Raw genomic sequence first — 26,139 nt, forward strand, 5'->3', positions numbered from 1 at the left:
AATACCTCTCTGGAAATATGTGTCTATTTCTCCCACAAGTAACCCCCCAAGAAAATCCGTCTCTCCACCCCCCAACCTTAAATAATTCTTTTTAACTTTTGGCACCCTGAGTGAGGGTACCTCACTGTTTTGACATTTGATTTTCAGTGAGGATGAACATTTATTTCAAATGTTCATTGACCATTTGTGTATCTGTACATTAGTCCATTTCTCCACCTAATGCATATTTCTTATTTATGAATTTCTTATTTACTTCTATACATTATGTTAGAGATTATTCTCCCCAGTATATCATTTTTACTTTTAATTTTGTTTCTAGTAGTGTTTAACTGTCCTGAAGTTTTCATTTTTGTATAGGCAGATCAATAAAGCATTTCCTGTACGGTCATGGTTAGGAAGAGTTTTATATTCCATATTCAAGTTGTTTTTGTTAACCTGTCTGTAATACTTATCACAGCTGAAATTATTAATGTGATTATTGACTTAGCATCTCTCTCCCTCACTATACTGTAAACTCTATAAGAGCAAGAATCATGTTTTGTATTGCTTTATTTCTGCTGTCTGGCATTCAGTTAGGTCTACAATAAATATTTGTTGAATGAATTGAAAATCTTATATCTGAATGACAAGCTTTCTCTAGTGTGTTAAATAACTCACACACACACTCTCCTTCCCTCTCTGATTTGATAGTTTTAATCTCTTTGGATTTCCTAATCTGTTTTATCCTGGTATCAGTATCACATTATCTATTAACAAATTCTTCTCCCATATTTCACTTTTTTCTAAACTACCCAGACTTCTTAAACATTTATTCTTCTAGAGCTTTACTACCATTTTCCCAAGGCCTCAGGACCCCTTTAGAATTTGGGATTTTATTAGTGTCAAACAATTAACATCTTAAAATATTATTCTCATTGAATAGTATAAAATGCCTTTCCATTTATATGGTTGAATTTCCTTCATATATATATATATGATCACATGTTTTATTGAGTGTATCTGTACCTTTTGTATTAATCTTTGTGGCTAGCTTGAGTTTGGAAGTGAATAACTGGAATCTTTTTTTCTTAAGCTTTTGTCAGGAGTGACAAACCCAAACTATTCAGAGGACTACAAATCAAGGTAAGAGGATTTTAATGGGATTCTTTTTTTTTTTTCCAGTTTTTTAATTAAAATATTTCAAGTTTTTTTTAATACCTTAGAACAATTTTAGGTATACAGAAAAATTGATCCAAAAGTAGGCTACTTCCATATATACCCCCTCACTACTCCGATCTCCCCACCCAGTTTCCCTTATTAATATCTTGCATTTATGTGGTACAATTAATGAACCAATATTGGTACATTAACTAAATTCCATGGTTTGCGTTAGGATTTTTTTGTATCCTACAGTTCTAGTTTTGCCAAATGTATATGATAGCACATATGCGCCATTTTCATATCTTCCAAAATAGTTTCATTGCCTTACAAGTCTCCTGTGCTTTACCTCTTCATACCTCTTCTTGACCCACCCCTTACCCCAAACCCCTGGCAACCACTGATCTTACTGTCTCTGTAGTTTTACCTTTTGCGGAAGGTCATGTGGTTGGAATCATACAGTATGTAGCCTTTTCAAATTGACTTCTTGGATTTAGCAATATGCAATTAAGGTTCTTCCCATATCTTCCTGTAGCTTTCTTGTTAACACTAAATAGTATGAAGATTCTATTGTACCATGGTTTTTATATTCACCTATGGAAGGACATCTTGGTTGCTTCCAATTTTTGGCAATTATGAGTAAAGCTACCATATACATTTTTGTATAGACGTAAGTTTTCAGTTTAACCGTAATTACCTAGAAGCGCAGTCGCTAGATTATACAATCAGATTGTTTAGCTTTGTAAGAAATTCCCAATCTGTCTTCTAAATTGCTGTATCATGTTGTATTCCCCACTAGTTATGAGAGTTTCTATGGTTCCATGTCCTCACCAGCATTAAGTATTGTTAGTGCTTGGCATTTTAGCCATTCTATTAAGTACACTATGTACTTATCTTGTTATTTCAATTTGCAATTCCCTAATTGAACATCTTTTCATTATTCTATTTGCCATCTGTAGATCTTCCTTTAGGTATCTGTTCAGATCTTTAGCCCACTTTTTAAATTTTTAATTGTGACAAATTCATAATATTAAATTTACCATCTTAACTATTTTTAAACATACAGCTCAGTTCACATTGTTGTGAAATAGATCTCTAAATTTTTTTCATCTTGCAAAACAAACTCTATACTCATTAAACACTAATTCCCCTATTCTCCTCCCAGCCCGTGGACTAACCACCCTTCTGCTTTGTTTCTGTGATTTTCACTATTTTTAGAGACTTCATAGGAGTTGAGCCATGCAGTATTCATCTTTTCATGGCTGGCTTATTCTACTTAGCATAATGTCCCTTGAAGCATGTGACAGGGTGCTTTTTCGGCATCTACTGATATTTTTCTTATTTAGCCTATTGGTGGGAATATATTACAAGAATTGATTTTCAAAATGTTGCACGAGGCTTGTATACCTGGAATAAATCCAAATTGGTCATGGCATGTAATTCCTTCATACATGGTTAGGTTTGATAATATTTTGTGGAAGATTTTTATAGCTATGTTCTATGTAAATTTTTATCTTTTGTGTACTAAAGTGAGTTTTTGAATAGTCAACTCTTTACAAACTATTTTAAGATAATCTAACCAAAAGTGGTTAAGTTAGTAATGGTAGATTCATTACAAACGGGTTGAGAATATACCAAATGCTAATCACATCAGAGTTGGTCTTCACAACCTGAAGAGAGAACTGAACTGAAGAGAACTGAAGCATAAATTGTTGAAGGCAGCTCTCAGAACCTCTTTCATCATTACTACTATATTTTTGGTTATGTTCTAATTAATTTAGCATTGAAGATTGATTTTTAATGAGTTGGGATAGTGTTTAGTGTTTGTTGATCATGTTGGTCACATTTAGCCAGAATTAGAATTTCTCGATTCTCTGTCAGAATATTAGGGTCAACTAGTGGGTCTGAAGTTTCAGAATTCCCCCTAATCCTAAACTAATTCTCATCACAACAATGAATTACAACAAAAAAAGAATTGAATTTCTTAAAGAATTTTAAAATTCAGTACAGAATTTTGATAATTGGTGTGCACAGCCTATTTCTACATTAATCTTAGTCATTCTAATTTTGAACTTGTCTGCCTCCATTAGGTTTGAAGCTCATGTAGAGTTTGAGTGCTGTAATAAATATTTGTTATATTCAATAATCTTAAATCTCAAACCATCTTGGTACCAACAGGTGTTTTTCTTTTTAGGTGTCTTTTTCTTTTTTGTAATTTTTTAATTCTCATTTTTTTGAAATTCTGTAAGACCTATTATCTATCTACAAGCCTTTTTTATTACCATTAGGTTGGGTTAAGCTGGATTGGATTGGTTTTTGGTAGAGACTGAGAAGGCTTTTCTAAGCAGATACTAATAATAATGTCCTTCTTTTTGTAGTATGTTCGTGGTTCAGACCCTGTATTAAAGCTCTTGGATGACAACGGGAACATTGCTGAAGAACTAAGCATCCTCAAATGGAACACAGACAGTGTAGAAGAATTCCTGAGTGAAAAGTTGGAGCGCATATAAATCTTGCTTAAATTTTGTCCTACCTTTTTGTTACTTCATCAAATGAAATATTTCAGTACCTAGAGAATATTTTAGTTTTGCTTCCTTCTGATCAGTCCTGGTCTCTGAGGCATTAAACATCTAATTAACAGTGAAGTGGCAGCACAGCCCTTGGTATCTAAGGAGTTGGCAAGCTTAACAAAACCCAGTTTTCAATAGATTTCCATCCTTCTACATTTGTTGATACCACTAATGAAATGCTTTGTAATAGACTTGGCTAATTATGCAAATGATGGTTTGTAATAATTGGTCCAGTTTTACAAACAACAGATTTTTAGATTAGGGAGGTTAATAAGGGAGATGCCTACTGTGCCTCTTGCGTGTGCTGGGTGCTCTTTGAAAGCATCAGCAAAAACTACAAAGCAAGTAAGATCTGAGCCTCAACAGATTGCCTGGTTCTCATTCTCCCAGCTTTCTTTTTAATAGAAATGTTATAGTTCATAATGAATGTATTGCATTAAAACTTTATGGCTTTATTATTGTAAAACAGATTCAAGATACAGTAAGAGTATCTTCACAGAGATTTGCATTAATGAAGACTACACAGAAAACCTTCAGGAGGATTTGTGTGGATCTGATATTTAGCAAAATTTTGTGTTTCACACTCTTACAGAAAAATCAGAAATAATCATTTGTTTAAGACCAAAATATAAATAAAGTTTAAAAAAAAAATCAATGAGAATTTGAAATTCTTCTGATTTATCCTCATGTTTATTCTCAGTACATTTTTATTTTTCCATAGAAGCTCTCCCTATTTTATCCAAATGTTAAAATGGCTACACTGTGTCAAACTTATTGTGAGTAAAATCTCTTTATACTTGTGTAGCAGCTTCTTGAAGTGCTTTCTTCTGTGAATGCATTTTTATTGATATCTCTTTTAAGGATAGCTTTTAAAATGCAGAATTTTTATGAGCTATTAAAAATTATTTTTCTTGCTTGACGTTCTGTCTGGTGGTTGGTTCAAGAACATTCATCCAAATGAGTTTAGGTCATTTAAACTTCTTACTAACTTATCAGATTAGACTAATTTTATTATGTCAGCTAAATCTCCAGATAAAGTCTTAAAAATCTAGAAACTAAAAATAAATTCAGAATTAAACCATCTTAATGAAGGATATTTGAAAGTCTTTTAAAGACAACTCTCCCAGGAAATGTTCATAGAATATTTTTAAGAGATTGGTTATTTTTGCTAGCATTTTATACTATGTCCTATTTTAAGTGTATTTATAAAGTCATGAAGAGAATAAACCCCTAGGCAACTTGGTTAAAATAAAATACTATGAGTAGCCTTGGCAAACAGAGTAAGATCTATTTTTGATCATTTAGAGTAATGAGAGCCATCGTTTTGATAGTGCAAGATCCTGGATGGTGTGGCACTAATCCCCAAGGGCCATTATCACTTGAGCAAGACGAAGGTGAAGCCAGTCATGGACAGTGGGGAAAAATAGACGACGAGGTGCTACCACACACAGATGAACAGTAGGATAGAATGGATGAAACTTCAAAACTTCTGAGACTGGCACAGGAAACTAATTGGACTGCTGTCTGGGCAGGAAGAGCCAGTTAAATGAGTGTCTGGCATTGGTTTAAAAAAAAGTGAAGTTTAAAAACTATTCAAGTTCTTATATTCAAGTTATTATGAGAGATCAAACGAGGCTAAAGAATCCCATAGTATCTTAGAGCTTGAAGTTCGTGGGTTGATGAATATCCATCAAGCTCTACTATGTTAATTGGGAGGTTCAAATTAATCAGCCAAATTCTACTTATCACCAGTTCCAATCTAAGAACAGCTAAAAGCTCTTTAAAAAAAAAAAAAAAAAAAGACAAAATGATTACCAGGAAAGAGATACAAATTCTGATCCAAAAAGTGCCATTTTGTAGCTTATTCAGGTTCACAGATATGAATATATAATACTCAGTTTATAAATGTGTTTCCCCTGCCAAAATGTTATTTATAACCTAAAAGTTAGTTTATCTTTAAATTCTTGAATTTGGCAAAAGCTTCTTAAAAAAGAACTATGAACTAAAACTGACATTTCCTGTTTTAAGAGGATTTGAGGCTTAAAAGCTAGTCTAAAATTAAAGATAATAAAATGCAAAAAAAAAATACTTCTGAAAGCAAATACATGGGAAGGAGCTATATTCCAAATAGCACAGCTAGGTATTTGTTTTACTTGAAAATTAAAGTACACACTTTAATTACATTCTGTGGTGACTGAGGACTTGTTCTGGGAGAAGGCCTGCCTGCATTTGTGATCAAAAATTCAGAGTAGACTTTTGCTGAACATTTTACCTTCATACTGGCCTGGCCCTTTGCCAGAAGTCAGTAACATGAGACATGATTATATAAAAATATGGAGGAAATAAAACTAAGAATAATTGTCTGAAGCCTCTATAACTAGTCTTTTCCCATTAGCCACTCTTAAAACCTATTTCACAAATACAGCATTTTATCTGTCCAGCATTATGAAGATAGTGAAGCTTACCCCTAAAAAAAGAGTTTGGTAGAAGAACTACAGTTGATTCTTATCATTTGTGAATTCCATATTTTCAAATTTACCTACTCGTTAATATTATCTGTAACCCCACAGTCATAATACCCAGGACACTTTTGAAGTCATTTGAGGATGGGCACAGAACAGCAAAAAAATTTGAGTCACCCCCCTCCACCCCCAGCACCACTGTGCACACGTTCCCAGCTCCAAACAGGGTGACACACTGCCATGTTCAGCTCTCATGCTGTAAACAAATATCCTTTTTGTAGTCTATTCAGTTTTTTGCATTTTTGTGTTTTTTGGTGATTAGGCCTTTTAAAACGGCCCCCGAGCACAGCGCTGAAGTGCTGTCTAGTGTTTCTAATAAGAGCAAGAAGGCTAGGATGCACCTTAGGGAAAAAATGCACTTTGGGTAAGCTTTGTTGAGACATGAGCTGTGGGCCATGAGTTCAATGGTGATAAAGCAACAATATGTATTAAAATGTTTAATTTGAAACACATGAAACAAGATTATAGATAGGTTGACAAAAATTTGGTGACCAGAGAGGCTTCCAGGAACGTAACCTGCCTGTATGTCCCCGAGATCAGTGGTCTGTTGCAAGTTCAGTATTTACAGCAACTTTATAGAACTGTGAATACTGAGAATGGACTAGAACTTTAACATTTGTATTCAGATTCATTTAAAACCACTTAACTGCCTGGGTGGCTCAGATGGTTAAGCATCTGCCTTCAGCTCAGGTCATAATCTCCAGGTCCTGGGATCGAGTCCCATGTCAGGCTTCTGGCCCAATGGGGAGTCTGCTTCTCCCTCTCCCTCTGCCTTTCCCCTGTTCATGCTATCTCTCCGTCTCAGATGAATAAATAAGTCTTTTAAAATAAAACCCACTGGGATCCCTGGGTGGCGCAGCGGTTTGGCACCTGCCTTTGGCCCAGGGCGCGATCCTGGAGACCCAGGATCGAATCCCACATCGGGCTCCTGGTGCATGGAGCCTGCTTCTCCCTCTGCCTATGTCTCTGCCCCTCTCTTTCTCTCTCTGTGACTATCATAAATAAATAAATAAATAAATAAATAATTTAAAAAAATAAAATAAAACCCACTTAGAGTGTACATCTCACTGTTTTAGTATATTCAGAGTCCTGCCACCATCACACTATCTAAATTTAGAACACTTTCATCACCTCAAAAAGAAATCCTCTCTATACCCATTAGCAGTGGGACTCCCACAGCCATCTACACCCCAGCCTGACAACCACTAATCTTGCTTTCTGTCCCAACAGGTTGGCCTATTCTGGATATTTCATATGAATGGACTCCTATAATAGCTGGCCATTTATCTAGAGTCTTTCATTTAGTATGTCTTCAAGCTTCATCTGTATTATGGGTGTATCATCAGTACTTGATTGCTTTTTATGGCTAATACTCCTTTGTATGACTATACCGCATTTTATCCATTATTTGGTAGACATTTGGGTTGTTTCCACTTTGGGGCTGTGATGAATAAAGCAGCAATATATATTCATGTACAAGTTTGTAGAAACATTTTCATTTAGAAGGGAACTGCTAAGTCATACAATCTATGGTTAACTCATTAAGGCACAGCCAAACTTTTCCAAAGTGGCTACACCATTTTGCATTCCCAGCAGCCGTGTACAAGGTTCCAATTTCTGTTAAGTCCTAACTTTCTTGATCTCTCATTAAAAGTGCTTGTTTTACAGCCCTGTCAGGGACTACTGAGATGTCCGTTTGACATTTCCCTTCATTAACTTTTTTAAGTTCTTTATATATGTTTTATGCTCTCAATTTTACCTGCCTCTTCTGCCTACTATCACTTTACTACTGGATTTCATTTTTCTCTTCCCCAACTATAGTTATTAAAAAAAAAAAAAAAAAAAACTAATGTCTCTAAAGCACCTGGGTGGCTCAGTCAGTGTCTAACTCTTGGATTTTGGCTCAGATCATGATCTCACGATCATGAGATAGAGCCCTACGTTGGACTCCACACTAAGCATGGAGCCTGCTTAAGACTCCCTTCTCCCTCTGCCCCTCACCACCCCCCAAAAAAAATTTTAAAAAACTACTTTTCAACTTGCTTTTAGGACAAAAAAAGAGAAGCCTAAGCATAAATGTTATGTTTTATGAGAGTCTAATATTCATTTGTAAACACATTAAATGAATTCTTAAAATATTAACTAGTTGGGATCCCTGGGCGGCGCAGCGGTTTGGCGCCTGCCTTTGGCCCAGGGCGTGATCCTGGAGACCTGGGATCGAATCCCATGTCAGGCTCCCTGCATGGAGCCTGCTTCTCCCTCTGCCTGTGTCTCTGCCTCTCTCTCTCTCTCTCTCTCTGTGTGACTATCATGAATAAATAAATAAAATCTTAAAAAAATATATTAACTAGTTATAGGAACTAATATTTCATACTTACTCAGGCATCTTCCTTGCCATCTTTAAGCGCTAATCTCAATTCTACCTCCACTGAAACATTGTGGAGCTCCAGCCTTGGAACTATTTGACTCAACATCTGAGATAATCTCTATTGTTACCACCTCCATAGTAACTAGTACCAAAGTTCTTGGGACTGGTTCAATTTCCTTCTATACTCTTTGACCTAAGTCCCTAGAGTCTGGGTTATAGACATTTATTTGTTTTAGAGAGAGTTGCGGGGAAGGGCAGAGGGAAAGAGAATCTCAGGCAGGCCACACAGTGTGGAGCCTGGCATGGGGCTCAATCTCATGACCCTGAGGTTATGACCTGAGCCAAAACCAAGAGTCCTGCTTAACTGACTGAGCCACCCCGGCTCCCCTAGCCCAGACTTCCTGATGTGATTTCTGTGGTTTCATAACTCATCTTCTTTAAATCCACATATTTTATCTCTGTATCTCAGTCCAACAATACAGAACTCTCAGTTCTTTCTCATATAGAATGAAATCTCTGTCCATCTCTACCTCCTGCCTATCCACTTGGCACTGGCTAGATCTTACCCCACAGGCCCAGCCCAGATCCCAGCCAAACACCTAGTCAAGTTTCTTTTGCTGTATAACAGGCCGCTCCAAAGCTTAATGGTTTAAAACTGTAACTATTTAACTCTCAAATACATACTTTGGGCAGGGCTCAGTGAAGATAACTCATTTCTGCTCCATCAGGCATCAGCTGGGACAAGAGGATCCACTTCCAAGATGGATCTGTCTGACAGCTAGCAAACTGACAGGCAGCTTCAGCTTCCTTGCAGCGCGGTGGCTGAGTTCAAAAACTTCCTTCTAAAAAAAAAAAAAAAAACTTCCTTCTAAGATGCAGGAGGTGGAAACTGCCCATTTCTTAAGGCCTGGGCCCAAAAATAACATGGTGTCACTTCCACCGTATCCTATGGGTCAGACAGTCACAGGCACAGTTTCCTTCCCCAGATTCAGGGGAAGGAAATGTGAACTCAATGGAGGAGTGTCAAAGGATTTTTGGAATTGTGTTCTGTTAAAAACACGACACTTGCATAGCCCAATGCATTCAGGTGGCTTTTTTGTTTTTTAACACCCTCTGTGGGTCTTTATTTTCCTTGAGCATTTTTCTTCAGATGTGCTTTTAGTGCTGTTTGAGAAATTCTTAGTTGCTACAGGTGGCTTTAGGTCTACGTTAGACATTCCCAGCGACTTAAAACTTTCACACTTCTGATTAGAGCAAAGCAACTTGGTCAGTTTTGAACTGCAAATTTTCAAAGCAACATGAACATCTCTAAGCTACATGACAGTCCCATACTTAAAACCAATGTCAGACGCCTGCCTGCCGTCACAGCACAAGTCAATCGTTCTGTTTCTCTGGTCACCTTATTTATAAATGGTATAAAGATCACATTCATGAACGTGTATGATGATTTGGTTTAAATAATTAACATTCCTTCTTGTGATGGGTCGAGTTGGCCAGGCCATGCCATGGTTCTCAGTTGTTTAGTCAAACACTATATGTTGCTATAAAGGTACTTTTTCAAATGTGGTTAATATAATCTGTAATCTGGGTGAGCCTCATCCAGTCACTTGGAGGCCTTAACAACAAAGCCTGAGGTTTCCTGAACTAGAAGGAATTCTGCCTCAGGAGTGCAACGCGGAGAGTGTTCCAGTCCCAGATGGCAACGTAAGACCCTGAACTCACATCCTTCGTGGAGGCGCCCAGTCTACACCTATTTATAGAGCAATTCCTCCCGAAGAACAGGCCTGATGGAACAGCTTCTACAGGATAAGAGACCACATGGAGGAGGCCAAGTTGAGACAGAGACACAGTGACAGAGAGCCCTCAACACCCGAGTCTGCAACCTGCAGGGGGGAGAGGCGGTACTGAGGGGCCCTGAGGCAGGAAGAAAGGCACTAGGGGGCGACTAGAGGCTGAGGAGTCACGGTGGAGGAGGGGCCCCAAACCTTGTCTCCTCCTTGAGTACAACCAGGTAGTTCCCAGTCATTCTGAGCCCCCGAGAAACCAGTCAGAGGTCTGAGGAAACCGACGCGGCGAGTCTACAAGTAGAAGCGACCACCGTTTGGGCGGTAGGAGGTGCGGAGACCTGAGTGTGGTGTGATCCAGCTGAGGGGACCGGGTGCGGGCGGGGTTGGGGGGGGGCGTCCAGGTGTTGCCGCCAGGAGGCCACCACAGAGTATCGCGAGCCACCGAGCACAGAATCGGAACTCTTGGACGCGTCAGCCAGGCTGGGGGACGTGCCTGGAAGGTGCTCGGGCGCCCCAGCCCCGCAGGAGCCCGCGGAGGTGAGCCAGGCCGCGTGCGACCCCGAGGTCACCGGGGCACCGGGGTCACCGGAAGAACGGGCGCGCGTCGAGGAGGAGGCCTGCCAACCGCGGCCCCGGCCCCGGCCCCGGCCCCGGCTCCCGCTCCCGCCGCCCCAGGCACGAAGCCCCCAGCGGCCGTGGCCCGGCTTGCCCGGGAGGAGGCCGCGCCAAGCAGGAGCCTGGGACCTCGGGAATCCCTACAACCGGGAGTTTGGGGATCCCCGGGTGGCTCAGCGGTGTAGCCCCGCCTTCGGCCCAGGGCGTGACCCTGGAGACCGGGGATCGAGTCCCACGTCGGGCTCCCTGCACGGGGCCTGCTTCTCCCTCTGCCTGTGTCTCTGCCCCCCCCCCCCCCAATGAATAAATAAAATCTTTAAATAAATAAATACATATATACATACATACATTAATTAATTAATTTAAAAAACCGGGAGTTTTGAAAGCCAGTCACATTCCTGAGATAAAAACGCCAGGACACAGGCGGGGTGAACACAGTTCTGACAGAAACCAGGACACAAGAGCCACCGATCGCTCTTCTGGGAGGGCTCACTTTAGAGTAGTAGGGGGCACAAACGTTCCACTGAGTGAAAAGACCATTTCTAGTGTCCAGTCTGTCCTACCTGCTCTTGCAATTGCCAGTGCTCACCGTAAGGCCTTGCTCACAATTGCTGGACATGTTGATGGAGAAGCTCTGAGTACACTCGTTTTAAAGAGGCTAAAAGGTGGTCTTCATGTTGTGGCAGTCAAAGCTCCAGGTTTTGGTGACAATAGCAAGAACCAGCTTAAAGATATGGCTATTGCTACCGGTGGTGCAGTGTTTGGGGAAGAAGGATTGACTCTAAATCTCAAAGATGTCCATTCAGCCTCACAACTTAGGAAAAGTGGGAGAGGTCATTGTGACCAAAGATGATGCCGTGCTTTTAAAAAGGAAAAGGTGACAAGGCTCAAATTGAAAAATGTATTCAAGAAATCATTGAGCAGTTAGATATCACAATTAGTGAATATGAAAAGGAAAAGCTGAATGAACGTCTGGCAAAACTCTCAGATGGAGTAGCTGGGTTGAAGGTTGGCAGGACAAGTGATGTTGAAGTGAATGAAAAGAAAGACAGAGTTGCAGATGCCCTCAATGCCACAAGAGCTGCTGTTGAAGAAGGCATTGTTCTGAGAGGGGGTTGCGCCCTGCTTCGGTGCATTCCAGCCTTGGATTCAATAACTCCAGCTAATGAAGATCAAAGAGTTGGTATTGAAACTATTAAGAAAACACTCAAAATTCCTGCAATGGCCATTGCTAAGAATGCAGGTGTTGAAGGATCATTGATAGTTGAGAAAATTATGCAGAGTTCCTCAGAAGTTGGTTAGGATGCTATGCTTGGAGATTATGTGAATATGGTGGAAAAAGAAATCATTGATCCAACTAAGGTGGTAAGAACTGCTTTATTGGATGCTGCTGGAGTGGCCTCTCTGTTAACTACAGCAGAAATTATAGTCACTGAAATTCCTAGAGAAAGGCCCAGGAATGGGTGGAATGGGAGGTGGTATGGGAGGTGGCACGTTCTGATTCCTAGAATAGTGCTTTACCATTCTTTTTTTTTTTTTTTTTGCTTTACCATTCTTAATGAACTGCGAGAGGAAGCTCAAGACTGTGTTCCTCAACCAACCAACTTCAGAGAAGTCAGTTGAAGGAAATGACTGAAGAAAAGGCTGGCTGATGTTTAAGAAAATCACTATAACCATCAGTTACTGGTTTCAGTTGACAACATAAAATGATTAACTGCTGTTATTGTCCATGCCTACAGATAATTTATTTTGTATTTTGAATAAAAAGACATTTGTACATTCCTGATAACTGAGTGCAAGAGCCATGTACCAATGTACTGCTTTCAATTTAAATCACTGAGGCATTTTTACTACTATTCTTTTAAAAATCAGGATTTTAGTGTTTGCCATCACCAGATAAAAAGTTAAGCAGCCTTTCTGTAGAGAGTAAGAATAATTGTATGCAAAGTAGAAAAATATCCAATTATGTGACAACCTTTGTGTAATAAAAATTTGTTTAAAGTTAAAAAAAAAGAGTAGGGGGCACAAATTTTCAGCTCTAGAGCTAGAAGTGGGGGTGGCCACCATAGCACCCTGCCCATCAGTACCGAGAACCTTCAGGGAACAAAATCAGTGCCACCCAATGAAGTCCAGAACCTGGAACCATGCCCTGCTGTCCACGACAGGAACACCCAAGGCCGTCCAAGGCTCAGCCAGGTCAACAAACCACCCAGGAAGCACCACTCACATGGCTGGGTTGTTACTTCCAATTGTTTCAGTTTTCCTTTGGCTGAAATTTTTCAAACCAAATCCCATAGAAGAAATGATTTAGTGTTATTAATGAGAACTCAACAGAAGGGGCCCTGCCAACTGCTTTTCTCACCACCTTCTGCAATGACTTAAACAGGAAAGGTGCATTTGGCCAAGGGGTCTAATCTTCCCCTCTGCAAAATCAAGCAAGATCCAGTGGACACACAATGATGTATATATACACACAAAGATGTATATATTTCTTTCCTATTTTGGGATCTAGTTTCTTTTAACAACAAACCAAAACCAAAACATACCCAGGATCTGGGGGGGGGGGGGGGGTTGTTTTGTTGTTATTCTTTTTTTTTTTTTTTCTTTTTTTTCTTTTCTTTACTGGACAAAATGATGAGATGGAGAGATTCATACCCCAGAAAAAAAAGAACAAGAGGTAATACTTGCAGCTAGAGATTTAATCAATGCAGATATATATAAGACATCTGAACTAGAATTTAAAACAATAATTATAAAGATACTAGCTGGACTTGAAAAAAGCATAGAAAACACTAGCAAATCTCTTACTATAATGATAAAAGAAATAAAATCTAGTCAGGCCAAATTTTAAAATGCCATAACCAAGATGGAGCCCCAAGGTGGGGACCATAAAAATGAGGATGAACAAAGGTTACCAAATCAGTGATACTGAAGATAAATGATGGAAAATAATGAAGCTGAAAAGAAGAAGAGGAAATGATGACTATTAGATTATAAAGGTAGACTTAGACAAATCAGCAATTCCATAAAGTGAAATAATATCTATGTTATAGGAGTCTCAGAAGAAGAGTGGGGAAAAAGCAGCAGGTTTATTTGAACAAATTATAGCTGAGAACTTCCCTAATCTGAGAAAGAAAACAGGTGGGGACACAGAGACACAGAGAACTCCCCTAAAAATCAACAAAAATAGGTCAACACCCTGATATAGTGAAACTTGCCAATCACAAAGATAAAGAAAAAATACTGAAAGCAGCTCAGGCCAAAAGGTCCTTAACCTACAAGGGTAGACACATAAGTCTGGCAGTAGACCTGTTCACTAAGACCTGGAAGGCCAGAAAGGACATGATATATTCAACATGCTAAATGAGAAAAATATGCAGCCAAGAATACTTTATCCAGCAAGGCTGTCATTCAAAATAGAAGGAGAGATAAAGAGATTCCAAGACAAACAAAAACTAAAGGAATTTGTGAACACTAAACCAATCCTGCAAGAAATATTAATATTTCTGTGGGAAAAGAGACCAAAAGTAACAAAGACCAGAATGGAACAGCAACTTTATAAATAATACAATGGCACTAAATTCATCTCTCTCAATAATTGCTCTGAAGGTAAATGGACTACATGCTCCAATCAAAAGACATAGGGTATCAGAATGGATTTAAAAAAAATAAAAGACCCATCAATATGCTGCTTACAAGAGACTCATTTTAGACTCAAAGACCCCTCCAGATTGAAAGTGAGGGTGTGGAAAACCATTTATCATGCTGATGGACATCAAAAGAGAGCTGCAGTAGCCATCCTTATATTAGACAAACTAGATTTTTTTTAACTTTAAAATTTTAATTTTAATTTTTATTTTTTATTGGAGTTCAATGTACCAACATATAGCATAACACCCAGTGCTCATCCCACCAAATGTCCCCCTCAGTGCCCATCACCCAGTCACCCCACCCCCCCGCCCACCTCCCCGTCCACTACCCCTTGTTCATTTCCCAGAGTTAGGTATCTCTCATGAAGACAAACTAGATTTTAAACCAAATACTGTAACAAGAGATAAAGAAGGGCACTTTATCATAATAAAGGGGTCTATCCAACACAAAGATCTAATAATTTTAAGTATTTATGCCCTTAACTTGGGAACAGCCATATAGATAAATCAATAACAAAATTTTAAAGACTCATTGATAATTCAATAATAGTAGGGGACTTAAACACTCCACTCACAGCAATGGACATATAATCTAAGGAAAAGATCAGCAAAGAAACAAGGGCTTTGACTGACACACTGGACCAGCCGGACTTCCCATATATTCAGAGCATTTCATCCTAAAGCAGCAAAATACACATTCGTTGAATGCACATGGAACATTCTTCAGAAGAGATCACATAACTGGGCCACAAATCATGACTCAATTGGTACAAAAAAGATTGAGATCATATCATGCATATTTTCAGATCACAATGCTGTGAAACTTGAAGTCAACCACAAGAAAAATTGGGAAAAACCATAAATACATCAAGAATAAAGAACATCCTATTAAAGAATGAATGGATCAACCAGGAAATTACCGAATTTTAAAAACACATAGAGGCAATTGAAAATGAAAACATGACAGTTCAAAACCTTTGGGTTGCAGCAAAGGCAGTCCTAACAGGGAAGTATATAGCAACACAGGCCATCCTCGAGACACAAGAAAAGTCCCAAATATACAACCCAACCGTACACCTAAGGAGCTGGAAAAAGAACAACAAATAAAGTCTAAATCCAGCAGAAAAGAAATAATAAAGATTAGAGCAGAAATCTATGATATAGAAATCAGAAAAACAGTAGAACAGATCAATGAAACTAGGAGTTCATTCTTTGAAAGAATTAACAAGATTGATTAAAACTCTAGCCAGACTTCTCAAAAAGAGAAAGGATACAAACAAAATCATGAATGAAAGAGGAGAGATCACACTCAGCACCAAAGAAATACAAACAATCATAAGAGCATTATTATAAGCATCTATATCCCAACAAATTAGGCAATCTGGAAGGAATAGATAAATTCCTAGAAATATATAAACTACCAAAACTGAAATAGGAAGAAATAGAAAACCTGAACAGACCCATAGCCAGCAAAGAAATTGAAATAGTAATCAAAAATCTCCCAACAAGAGGCCAGGTCTAGATGGCTCCCCTGGGGAATTCCACCAAACATCTAAAGAAGAATTAAGGGAAGCCTGGGTGGTTCAGCGGTTGAGCACTTGCCTTTGGTCTAGGGTGTGGTCCTGGGGTACCAGGATCAAGTCCCATGTCGGGCTCCTTGCATGGAGCCTATTTCTCCTGCCTGTGTCTCTGCCGTGCTCTCTCTCTCTCTCTGTGTGTGTGTGTTTCTCATAAATAAATACAAATCTTTAAAAAATAATAGCAAAAAAATCCTTCTTAAAAAAATAAAAAATAAAGAAGAATTAAAATGAATATTAAAGAATTAAGGATGACTATTCTTCTGAAGCTATTCCAGAACATAGAAATGGAAGGAAAACTTCCAAACTCATTCTAGAAGGCCAGCATTACCTTGATCCCAAAACTAGACAAAGACTCGACTAAAAAGGAGAATTATAGGCCAATATCCTTGATGAACATCATTGTAAAAATTCTCAACAAGATACTAGCTAACAGGATCTAACAGTACATTAAAAAGGATTATTCACCATGACCAAGTAGGATTTACTCCTGGGCTGTGGGGCTGGTTCAACAACTGCAAGGTAATCAATGTGATACACTACATTAATAAAGGAAAGGATAAGAACAATATAATCCTCTCAATAGATGCAGAAAAAAAAGAGTTGACAAAATATAGCATCCTTTCTGGATAAAAACCCTCTACAGTGTAGGGCTAGAGGGAACAACCTCAGCATCATAAAAGTCACATACAAAAAAACCCACAGAGAGTATCCTCCTCAATGGGGAAAAACTGAGAGCTTTTCCCATAAGGTCAGGAACATAACAGGGATGTCCGCTCTCATCGCTCTCGTTCCACATAATACTGGAAGTCCCAGCCTCAGCAATCAGACAGAAGAAAGAAAAGGCATCCAAACTGGCAAAGAAGTCAAACTTTCACTCCTCAAAGACAACATGATATTCCATGTAGAAAAACTGAAAGACATCACCAAAATATTGCTAGAAAACTGATACATGAATTCAGCAAAGTTGCAGAATATAAAAATCAGTGCACAGAAGTCTGTTGCATTTCTATACACGAACAATGAAGCAGCAGAAAGAGAAATCAAGGAATTTATCCCATTTATAATTGCAGCAAAAACCGTAAGATATCTAGGAATAAACCTAACCAAAGAGGTAAAAGATATATACTCTGAAAACTATAGAACACTCATGAAAGAAATTGAGAAAGACACAAAGAAATGAAAAATATTCCATGCTCATGGATTGGAATAACAAATATTGTTAAAGTGTCTATGCTATCCAAAGCAATCTACACATTCAATGCAATCCCTATCAAAATACCACCAGCACTTTTCACAGAGCTGGAACAAAAAAGTTATAAAATGTGTATGGAACCAAAAAAATCCCAAATAGCCAAAATAATGTTGAAAAAGAAAACCAAAGCTGGTGTTATCACAATTCTAGACTTCAAGTTATATTACAAAGCTGTGATCATCAAGACAGCATGGTACTGGCACAAAAATAGACACATAGATCAATGGAACAGAATAGAGAACCCAGAAATGGGCCATCAACTCTATTGTTAACTAATCTTCAACAAAGCAGGAAAGACTATACAATGGAAAAAAGATAGTCTCAACAAATGGTAATGGGAAAATTGGACAGCAACATGCAGAAGAATGAAACTGGACCACTTACACCATACACAAAAATAAATGCAAAATGGATGAAAGATCTAAATAGGAGACAGAAATCCATCAAATCCTGGAGGAGAACACAGGCAGCAACCTCTTTGACCTCCACTGTAGTAACTTCTTGCTAAACATGTCTCCAGAGGCAACAGAGACAAAAGCAAAAATGAACTATTGGGACTTCATCAGGATAAAGAGCTTTTCCACAGAAAAGGAAACAATCAACAAAACTAAAGTCAACTTATGGAATGGGAGAAGTTATTTGCAAATGGCATATCAGATAAAGGGCTAGTTTCCAAAATCTATAAAGAACTTATCAAGCTCAATACCCAAAAAACAAAAAATCCAGGCAAGAAATGGGCAGAAGACATGAACAGAGATTCCTCCAAAGAAGTCATACAAATGGCCAATAGACATATGAAAAAATGCTCAACATCACTTGGCATCAGGGAAATACAAATCAAAACCACAATGAGATGCTACCTCATACATGTCAGAATGGCTAAAATGAACAACCCAAGAAACAATAGATGTTGGTGAGAATGCAGAAGAAAAGGGAACCCTCTTACACTAGTGGTGGGAATGCAAGTTGGTGCAACCACTCTGGAAAACAATATAGGTGTTCCTCAAAAATTAAAAATCAAACTACCCTACAATCCAGTAATTAAATTACTGGGTATTTTATCCAAAGAATACAAAAATAGTGATTTGAAGGGGTACATGTACCCCAATGTTTATAAAAGCAATGTCCACAAAAGCCAAACTATGAAAAGAGCCATTGACTGATGAATGGATAAAGAAGACGTGGTGTATACAAATACAATGGAATATTATTCAGCTATCATAAAGAATGAAATATTGCCATTTGTGATGACGTGGATGGAACTAGAATGTATTATGCTAAGTGAAATAAGTCAGTCAGAGAAAGACAAGTACCATATGACTCATATGTGGAATTTATGAAATAGATGAGGGACATCGGGGTGGCTCAGCGGTTGAGCATTTGCCTTTGGCCCAGGGCGTGATCCTGGAGTTCCGGGATCAAGTTCCACATCAGACTCCCCTGCATGGAGGCTGCTTCTCCCTCTGCCTGTGTCTGCTCTGTGTCTCTCATGAATAAATAAAATCTTAAAAAGAAAAAAAAGAAATGAAACAGATGAACACAGAGGAAGGGAAGGAAAAATAAGATAAGATAAAAAGGGATTGAGAGGAAGACAAAGAGACTCTTAACTATAGGGAACAAACTGAGGGTTGCTGGAGGGGATATGGGTAGTAGGTTGGGTAATCCGGTGATGAGCGTTAAGGAGGGTACTTGATATAATGAGCCACTGGGTGTTATATGCAACTGATAAATCACTAAATTCTACCCCTGAAACTAATAATACAGCGTATCTTAACTAAATTGAATTTAAATTGAAAAAATAAATAAAAGGGCAACTAGAATATGAACGAACCAGCCCTGGAACCCTATCAAATGGCTGGGGAGCTGCTGGAACTCTGGGTCAGAGGGCTGGCAAACACCAAAGTCTCCCTTTTCTCTCCACCTTGATAGTGCAGACAGGAGCAGGGTCTGGATGCCCTAGCCAACCTACCATCTCAATGAGCCCTGGGTCCAAGCCCACATCAACCCAAACCATCTCACCAAGGAGCTCCAAGCAAAGCGTACACCAGGACAATCCTGGTCAGTGCTCACTACAGCTCCAATTGTCTTGCTGAGGTGACACAAGTACAAAGCACCCTGAAACCCTCCAGGCCCACACCATTTTGACTCTGGGCACCTTGTTAGAACACTGTTGGCACAGAACACCCCAGGAACTCCCAGTTCATAACTGCTTTGGCATTAACCATCCCATCATGGTGCCTTCTTTATAAAGTGACCTGGGACTCCCTGGCCCATGCGTGCCTCAGCTCCTGCCATAGGATCCTGGATCCCATCCTGGATCCCATCACCTGGAGATCACAACCTAACCTGAAGAGAAGAATCAGACACTCAATGACTGGGCCATCCAGGTGCCCTATAGTAATTTTTGAAAAGTTTTTCAGCTTATTTCCAATTTATTAATTGCTTTTGTTTTCTCCTCTGTTCCTTTATTTTTTTTTCTTACTCTCTTTGTGGATCTCCTGCACCATATCCAATTGAGCTCCATGCACCCCAGCAGGGTACATCCACACTAAATGCCCCAGGATGACTTGGCTTACACCAACTTCAACTATCCTGTCAAGGCATCTTCAGTGCTCTGAGCCCCAGGACCCACTGGCTTACACTTACCTCAGCTGCACCTATCCTGCCAGAGCACCCTCTACACACAGGGTACTATGGGCCCCTGACATGTACCTGTTTCAGCTTTCAGCTGTCCTACCAGGACACCCTCAGTGGAGAACCCTAGGTGTACACTAGGCCCATGCCCACTTCAGTTCTGACCATCCCATTAGGGCCGCCCCAGCAAGGAGTGCCCAAGGTCCCCCAGTCCATACCAGCCACAGCTCAGGCAACCAATAAGTCACCAGGCACAAGGGACAACCATACACAGAGCATTCTTTTAATTTTAGAAGTAAATGTTCCACCTAATTCATAGGAACAGAAAACCAAGTCAAATGAGAAAAGAGAATACTCTCTAAATAAAAGAATACCACAAAACCTTAGTAAAAGAACTAAAAGAAATGGAGTTAACCCATCTACCTGATAAAGAGTTGAAAGTTGTAAACATGCTCACTGGCCTGGAGAGAAGAACTTCAACAAAGAGATGAAAAATATAAGAAGAACCAATCAGAGTTGAATAATACAATAACTGAAATAAAAAGTACACTAGAGGGAATCAACAGTGATTAGTAGATGAAGGAGAATGGTCAGTGATTGCAAAGACAGGGTAATGGAAAGCACCCAAGCTGAACAACAAAAAGAATACAAGTTTTGTTTGTTTTTTTTGTAAAGGAGGAAAGGTTCAGGGATCTCTTAAACAACATCAAGTGAAGAATCATTACCATTATAGGGGTTCCAGAAGGAGGAGGGAAAGAGAAAGGGGCAAAAAATGTATTAGAAAAAATAATAGCTGAAAACCTCTCCAACCTCGGGAAGGAAAGACATTTAGCTTGAGAAAGCACAGAGTTCCCAGCAAGATAAACCCAAGGAGTTCTGCACAACTCTTTTTTTTTTTTTTTTTTTTATGATAGTCACACAGAGAGAGAAAGAGAGGCAGAGACACAGGCAGAGGGAGAAGCAGGCTCCATGCACCGGGAGCCCGACGTGGGACTCAATCCGGGGTCTCCAGGATCGCGCCCTGGGATCCCTTCTCACTGCTTTTAAACTTCTTTCTTTACTTTTTAATCGTTGACATTTTAATTATTAAGAGTTGTGCAGGGATCCCTGGGTGGCGCAGCGGTTTGGCGCCTGCCTTTGGCCCAGGGCGCGATCCTGGAGACCCGGGATCGAATCCCACGTTGGGCTCCCGGTGCATGGAGCCTGCTTCTCCCTCGGCCTGTGTCTCTGCCTCTCTCTCTCTCTCTGTGACTATCATAAATAGATAAATTAAAAAAAATAAAATAAAATAAAAAAATAAAAAAATAAAAGCAGTGAGAAGCACCTAGTAATGTGCAAGGGAAACACCATAAGGCTATGAGCTGATTTTTTTTTTTTTTTTTTCAGCAAAACCTTTGAATTATCTTTTCACTCCCTTCTGGCCTGCAAGGTGCTGAAAGGAAAGAACTACAACCACCAACACTCCACCTGGCAAAGCTATCATTCAGAAATAGATAGAAAAAGACTTTCCCAGATAAACCAAAGTTAAAGGAATTCACCACCACTAACCAATCTCACAAGAAATGTCAATGGGACTTCTTTAAGTGGAAAAGGCCATAATTAGAAGAAAATTATGACATAAACAACTCTCATGAGTGAAAGGAAACATACAGAAAAGGTAGCAGCATAATCATTTATAAACCTGGTATAAAATATAGTAAAATTTAGTATACCTAAAAAATTTAGTTAAGGTTAATCACAAAATAAAAAGATGAATATGAAAAATACAGATAAAGCAGAGGGAACAGGGGCACCTGGGTGGCTCAGAGGTTGAATATCTTGGGGTCCTGATCTGGAGTCCTGCATCAGGCTCCCCACAGGGAGCCTGCTTCTCCCTCTGGCTATGTTTCTGCCTCTCTCTGTGTCTCTCATAAATAAAAATAAATAAATAAAATCTTGAAAGAAAAGAAAGAAAGAAAGAAAGAAAGAAAGAAAGAAAGAAAGAAAGACAGACCCAGAGGGAGCAGTAAAAATAAAGTTCTTTAAGAATGAGGTTGGGATCCCTGGGTGGCGCAGCGGTTTGGCGCCTGCCTTTGGCCCAGGGTGCGATCCTGGAGACCCGGGATCGAATCTCACGTCGGGCTCCCGGTGCATGGAGCCTGCTTCTCCCTCTGCCTGTGTCTCTGCCTCTCTCTCTCTCTCTGTGACTATCATAAATAAATAAAAATTAAAAAAAAAAAAAAAAAAAGAATGAAGTTGAACTTGCTTTCTGCCCCTGGACGCCGCCGAGTAAGCATCGTTAAAGTCTCCCCTCCCACCACTGTCATGTCTAAGTCAGAGTCTCCCAAAGAGCCCGAGCAGCTGCGGAAGCTCTTCATCGGAGGTTTGAGCTTCGAAACAACCGATGAGAGTCTGAGGAGCCATTTTGAGCAATGGGGGACGCTTACGGACTGTGTGGTAATGAGAGAGCCCAACACCAAGCGCTCCAGAGGCTTTGGGTTCGTCACGAACGCCACCGTGGAGGAGGTGGACGCGGCCAGGAACGCCCGGCGCACAAGGTGGACGGAAGAGTGGAACCAAAGAGGGCTGCCTCCCGAGAAGATTCTCAAAGACCCGGTGCCCACTTAACTGTGAAAAAGATTTTTGTCGGTGGCATTAAAGAAGACACTGAAGAACATCATCTAAGAGATTATTTTGAACAGTATGGGAAAATTGAAGTGATTGAGATCATGACGGTCCCAGGCAGTGGCAAAAAGAGAGGTTTTGCCTTTGTGACCTTTGACGACCACGACTCTGTAGACAAGATTGTCATTCAAAAATCCCATCCTGTGAATGGCCACAACTGTGAAGTAAGGAAAGCCCTATCGAAGCAAGAGATGGCTAGTGCTTCGTCCAGCCAAAGAGGCCGAAGTGGTTCTGGAAACTGTGGTGGTGGTCGTGGAGGTGGTTTTGGTGGGAATGACAACTTTGGTCGTGGAGGGAACTTCAGTGGTCGAGGTGGCTTCGGTGGCAGTCGAGGTGGTGGTGGATACGGTGGCAGTGGGGATGGCTATAACGGATTTGGTAATGACGGAAGCAACTTTGGAGGTGGCGGAAGCTATAACGATTTTGGAAATTACAACAATCAATCCTCAAATTTTGGACCCATGAAAAGAGGAAATTTTGGAGGCAGAAGCTCTGGCCCCTATGGTGGTGGAGGCCAATACTTTGCCAAACCACAAAACCAAGGTGGCTATGGCGGTTCCAGCAGCAGCAGCAGCTATGGCAGTGGCAGAAGGTTTTAATTACTGCCAGGAAACAAAGCTTAGCAGGAGAGGAGAGCCAGAGAAGTGACAGGGAAGCTACAAGTTACAACAGATTTGTGAACTCAGCCAAGCACAGTGGTGGCAGGGCCTAGCTGCTACAAAGAAGACATGTTTTAGACAATACTCATGGGTATGAGCAAAAAACTCGAGGACTGTATTTGTGACTAATTGTATAACAGGTTATTTTAGTTTCTGTTCTGTGGAAAGTGTAAAGCATTCCAACAAAGGGTTTTAATGTAGATTTTTTTTTTTTGCACCCATGCTGTTGATTGCTGAATATAATAGTCTGATCATGACGCTGAATAAATGTGTCTTTAAAAAAAAAAAAAAAAGAATGAGGTTGAACTTAAATAATTATCACATTACTACGGACTACTTATTTAAAATGTTATATATGAACTTCTTTACAACTACAAATAAAAGAACCTATTAATAGATGCATACAAAATAAAGCCAAACGTGAGACTACAGAAAAATCACTAACCACGAGTAAAAAGAGTAAGAAAAAAATAAAGGAAGAGAGGAGATTAACAAAAGCAACCAAAAGCAATTAATAAGTTGGCAATAAGCTGAAAAACTTATCAAAAATTACTATGGAACAACTGGATGGCCCAGTCATGGAGTGTCTGATTCTTCTCTTCAGCTTAGGTTCTGATCTCCAGGTGATGGGATCCAGTCCCATCTAGTCAGGTGTTGGGCTCCTGGCTCAGTGTGGGTTTTTCTCTACCTCTCCTTCTCCCCCTCACCCCTGCCTCCCTCCTTCACACTCATGCTCTTTTGCTCTCTCTAGAATAAACAAATCTTTTTAAATGTCTAAATGCTTCAATATGACACATAGGGTGATGATATGGACAAAAAAACAACCCATCTATATGCTACATATAACATAGATTCATATCAGAAATAAGGACGCATGTACAATACAAGTGAAGTGGGTATAAAAGAAAATAGTCCATGCAAATGGGAGTGGTGGTGGTGGGGAAAGAGGTTATAAAACTTATGTCAGACAAAATAGACTTTCAAAAACAGACCGTCACAAGAGACAAAAAGGGCATTACATACTGGTAGAGGACTCAAAACAAAAAGGAGATATAACAACTGTAGATAAAAAGACTCCAAAATGTGAGCACCTAACACATAGGCAAACATTAACAGAAACAAAGAGAGAAATTGGCAGTGATATAGTAATAGTAGGGGATGTTACCACTTCATATACATCACAGGATATATCATCCAGGCAGAAAATCAATAAAGAAACAGTATTTTTGAAAAACCTGTTTGAACAGACTGATTTAACAAATATATACAGAACATCCCATCGACAAACAACAAAATACATGTTTTTCTCACATGTATACAAAACATTCCCCAGAATAGATCAAACATAGGCCCCAAACAAGTCTCAATACATTTTAAGAAAATTCAGGGATATCTGGAATCAATTCTGAACAAGGTGATATGAAACGAGAAATAAATTAGAATAAAAAGCCTAACAAGCACACAAATCAGTGGAAATTAAAGGGCATGCTACTAACAAAAAATGAGTCAACATGAAATTTAAATTAATAGGTGAAGGTGCTTGGCTGGCTCAGTGGGTGGAGTGCGTGACTCTTGATCTCAGAGTTGGATTCAAACCCCATGCTGGGTATAGAGATGACTTAAAAATAAAATCTTAAAACTACAAAATTACAAAAATTAAACAATAAATGAAAATACAGGAAGGATGAAAATACACAAATATCCAGAAAAAAAAAAAAAAAGAATCAAACCAGAAACTGGTTCTATAAGAAGGGACCAAAGTTAATGACTCTCTTGTCAGACTAGTCAAAAAAAAAAAAAAAAAAAAAAAGACAGCACCCATTAAATAAGTAGACTAAGATAGGGAAAAGGAGATGTAGCAAGTGATACCACAGAAACAAAGATGACTGTAAAAGATTATTACAAAAAAATATGTGTAAATTGGATCCTCCCAGAAGACATGAGTAACTTTCAATAAGTATACTGTCTTTCCAAACTGAACCAAGAAGAAATAAAACATCTGAACAGGCCAGTTCCTAATAATAAAATTGAATGGGTAATCAAAAAACTCGAAGCTAAACAAAATCCTAAATCCAGATGACTTCACAAGTGAATTCTACCCAACATTTAAGAGACTTACTACCCGGGGCACCTGGGTGGCTCAGTCAGTTAAGCGTCTGCCTTTGGCTCAGGTCAAGATCCTAGAGTCCTGAGATTGAGCCCTGTATCAGGCTCCCTGCTCAGCAGAGAGCTTGCTTCTCCCTCTGCCTCTCCCCAACTTATGTTCTCTCACTCGCCTGCTTGCTCACACACACACTCTCTGCCTAAGTAAATAAATAAAATCTAAAAACAAACAAACAAACAAAAACCCTACTCTCCTCTCCTCCAAGGACTCCAAAAATAGAAGAGGAAGGAAAGCCTCCAAATACATTCTAGGAAACCAGCATTACCTTCACATGAGGATAGAGGCAAGGAGAAACTACAGGTCTCTATCCCTGATGCACACAGACACAAAGAGCTTCAATAAAATACTAGTAAAATACATGCAACACCACATTATAAGGATCACTTACCACAACCATGTGGGATGTATTCCAGGAATGTAATAGTGGTTGTTGAGCATTCATATGTACATACACCAAAAAAACCAACAATAACAAAACAACAACAACAAAAAAAAATCAATCTACGTGACCCTCACATGCACAAAATGAGGGACGCA

At 39.4% G+C, this 26,139-nt stretch overlaps 1 protein-coding gene, 1 long non-coding RNA gene and 2 pseudogenes across 2 annotated transcripts in view; 3 read left to right on the top strand and 1 right to left on the bottom strand.

Annotated features, from left to right (window-relative positions):
- The window catches only part of SELENOF (selenoprotein F), a 41,769-nt gene extending 37,143 nt beyond the window's left edge, over positions 1 to 4,626 (top strand). The window contains exons 4-5 of the mRNA XM_025417752.3: positions 1,073 to 1,122; positions 3,516 to 4,626. Of these exons, the coding sequence (XP_025273537.3) occupies positions 1,073 to 1,122; positions 3,516 to 3,647 (182 nt within the window). The 3' untranslated portion in view covers positions 3,648 to 4,626. The remainder of the gene's footprint in view (positions 1 to 1,072; positions 1,123 to 3,515) is intronic.
- LOC112640937 (uncharacterized) overlaps positions 1 to 8,729 on the bottom strand; it is a 37,428-nt gene extending 28,699 nt beyond the window's left edge. The window contains exon 1 of the long non-coding RNA XR_003124362.2: positions 8,608 to 8,729. This is a non-coding gene — a long non-coding RNA (uncharacterized LOC112640937). The remainder of the gene's footprint in view (positions 1 to 8,607) is intronic.
- A 2,649-nt stretch (positions 8,730 to 11,378) lies between these two features.
- LOC112679178 (60 kDa heat shock protein, mitochondrial-like) lies at positions 11,379 to 13,006 on the top strand (annotated as a pseudogene).
- Positions 13,007 to 22,361: 9,355 nt separating this feature from the next.
- LOC112679115 (heterogeneous nuclear ribonucleoprotein A1-like) lies at positions 22,362 to 23,389 on the top strand (annotated as a pseudogene).
- The last annotated feature ends 2,750 nt before the right edge of the window (positions 23,390 to 26,139 follow it).

The sequence above is a fragment of the Canis lupus genome, chromosome 6 (genome assembly GCF_003254725.2).
Source record: "Canis lupus dingo isolate Sandy chromosome 6, ASM325472v2, whole genome shotgun sequence".
NCBI classification, from domain to species: domain Eukaryota; kingdom Metazoa; phylum Chordata; class Mammalia; order Carnivora; family Canidae; genus Canis; species Canis lupus.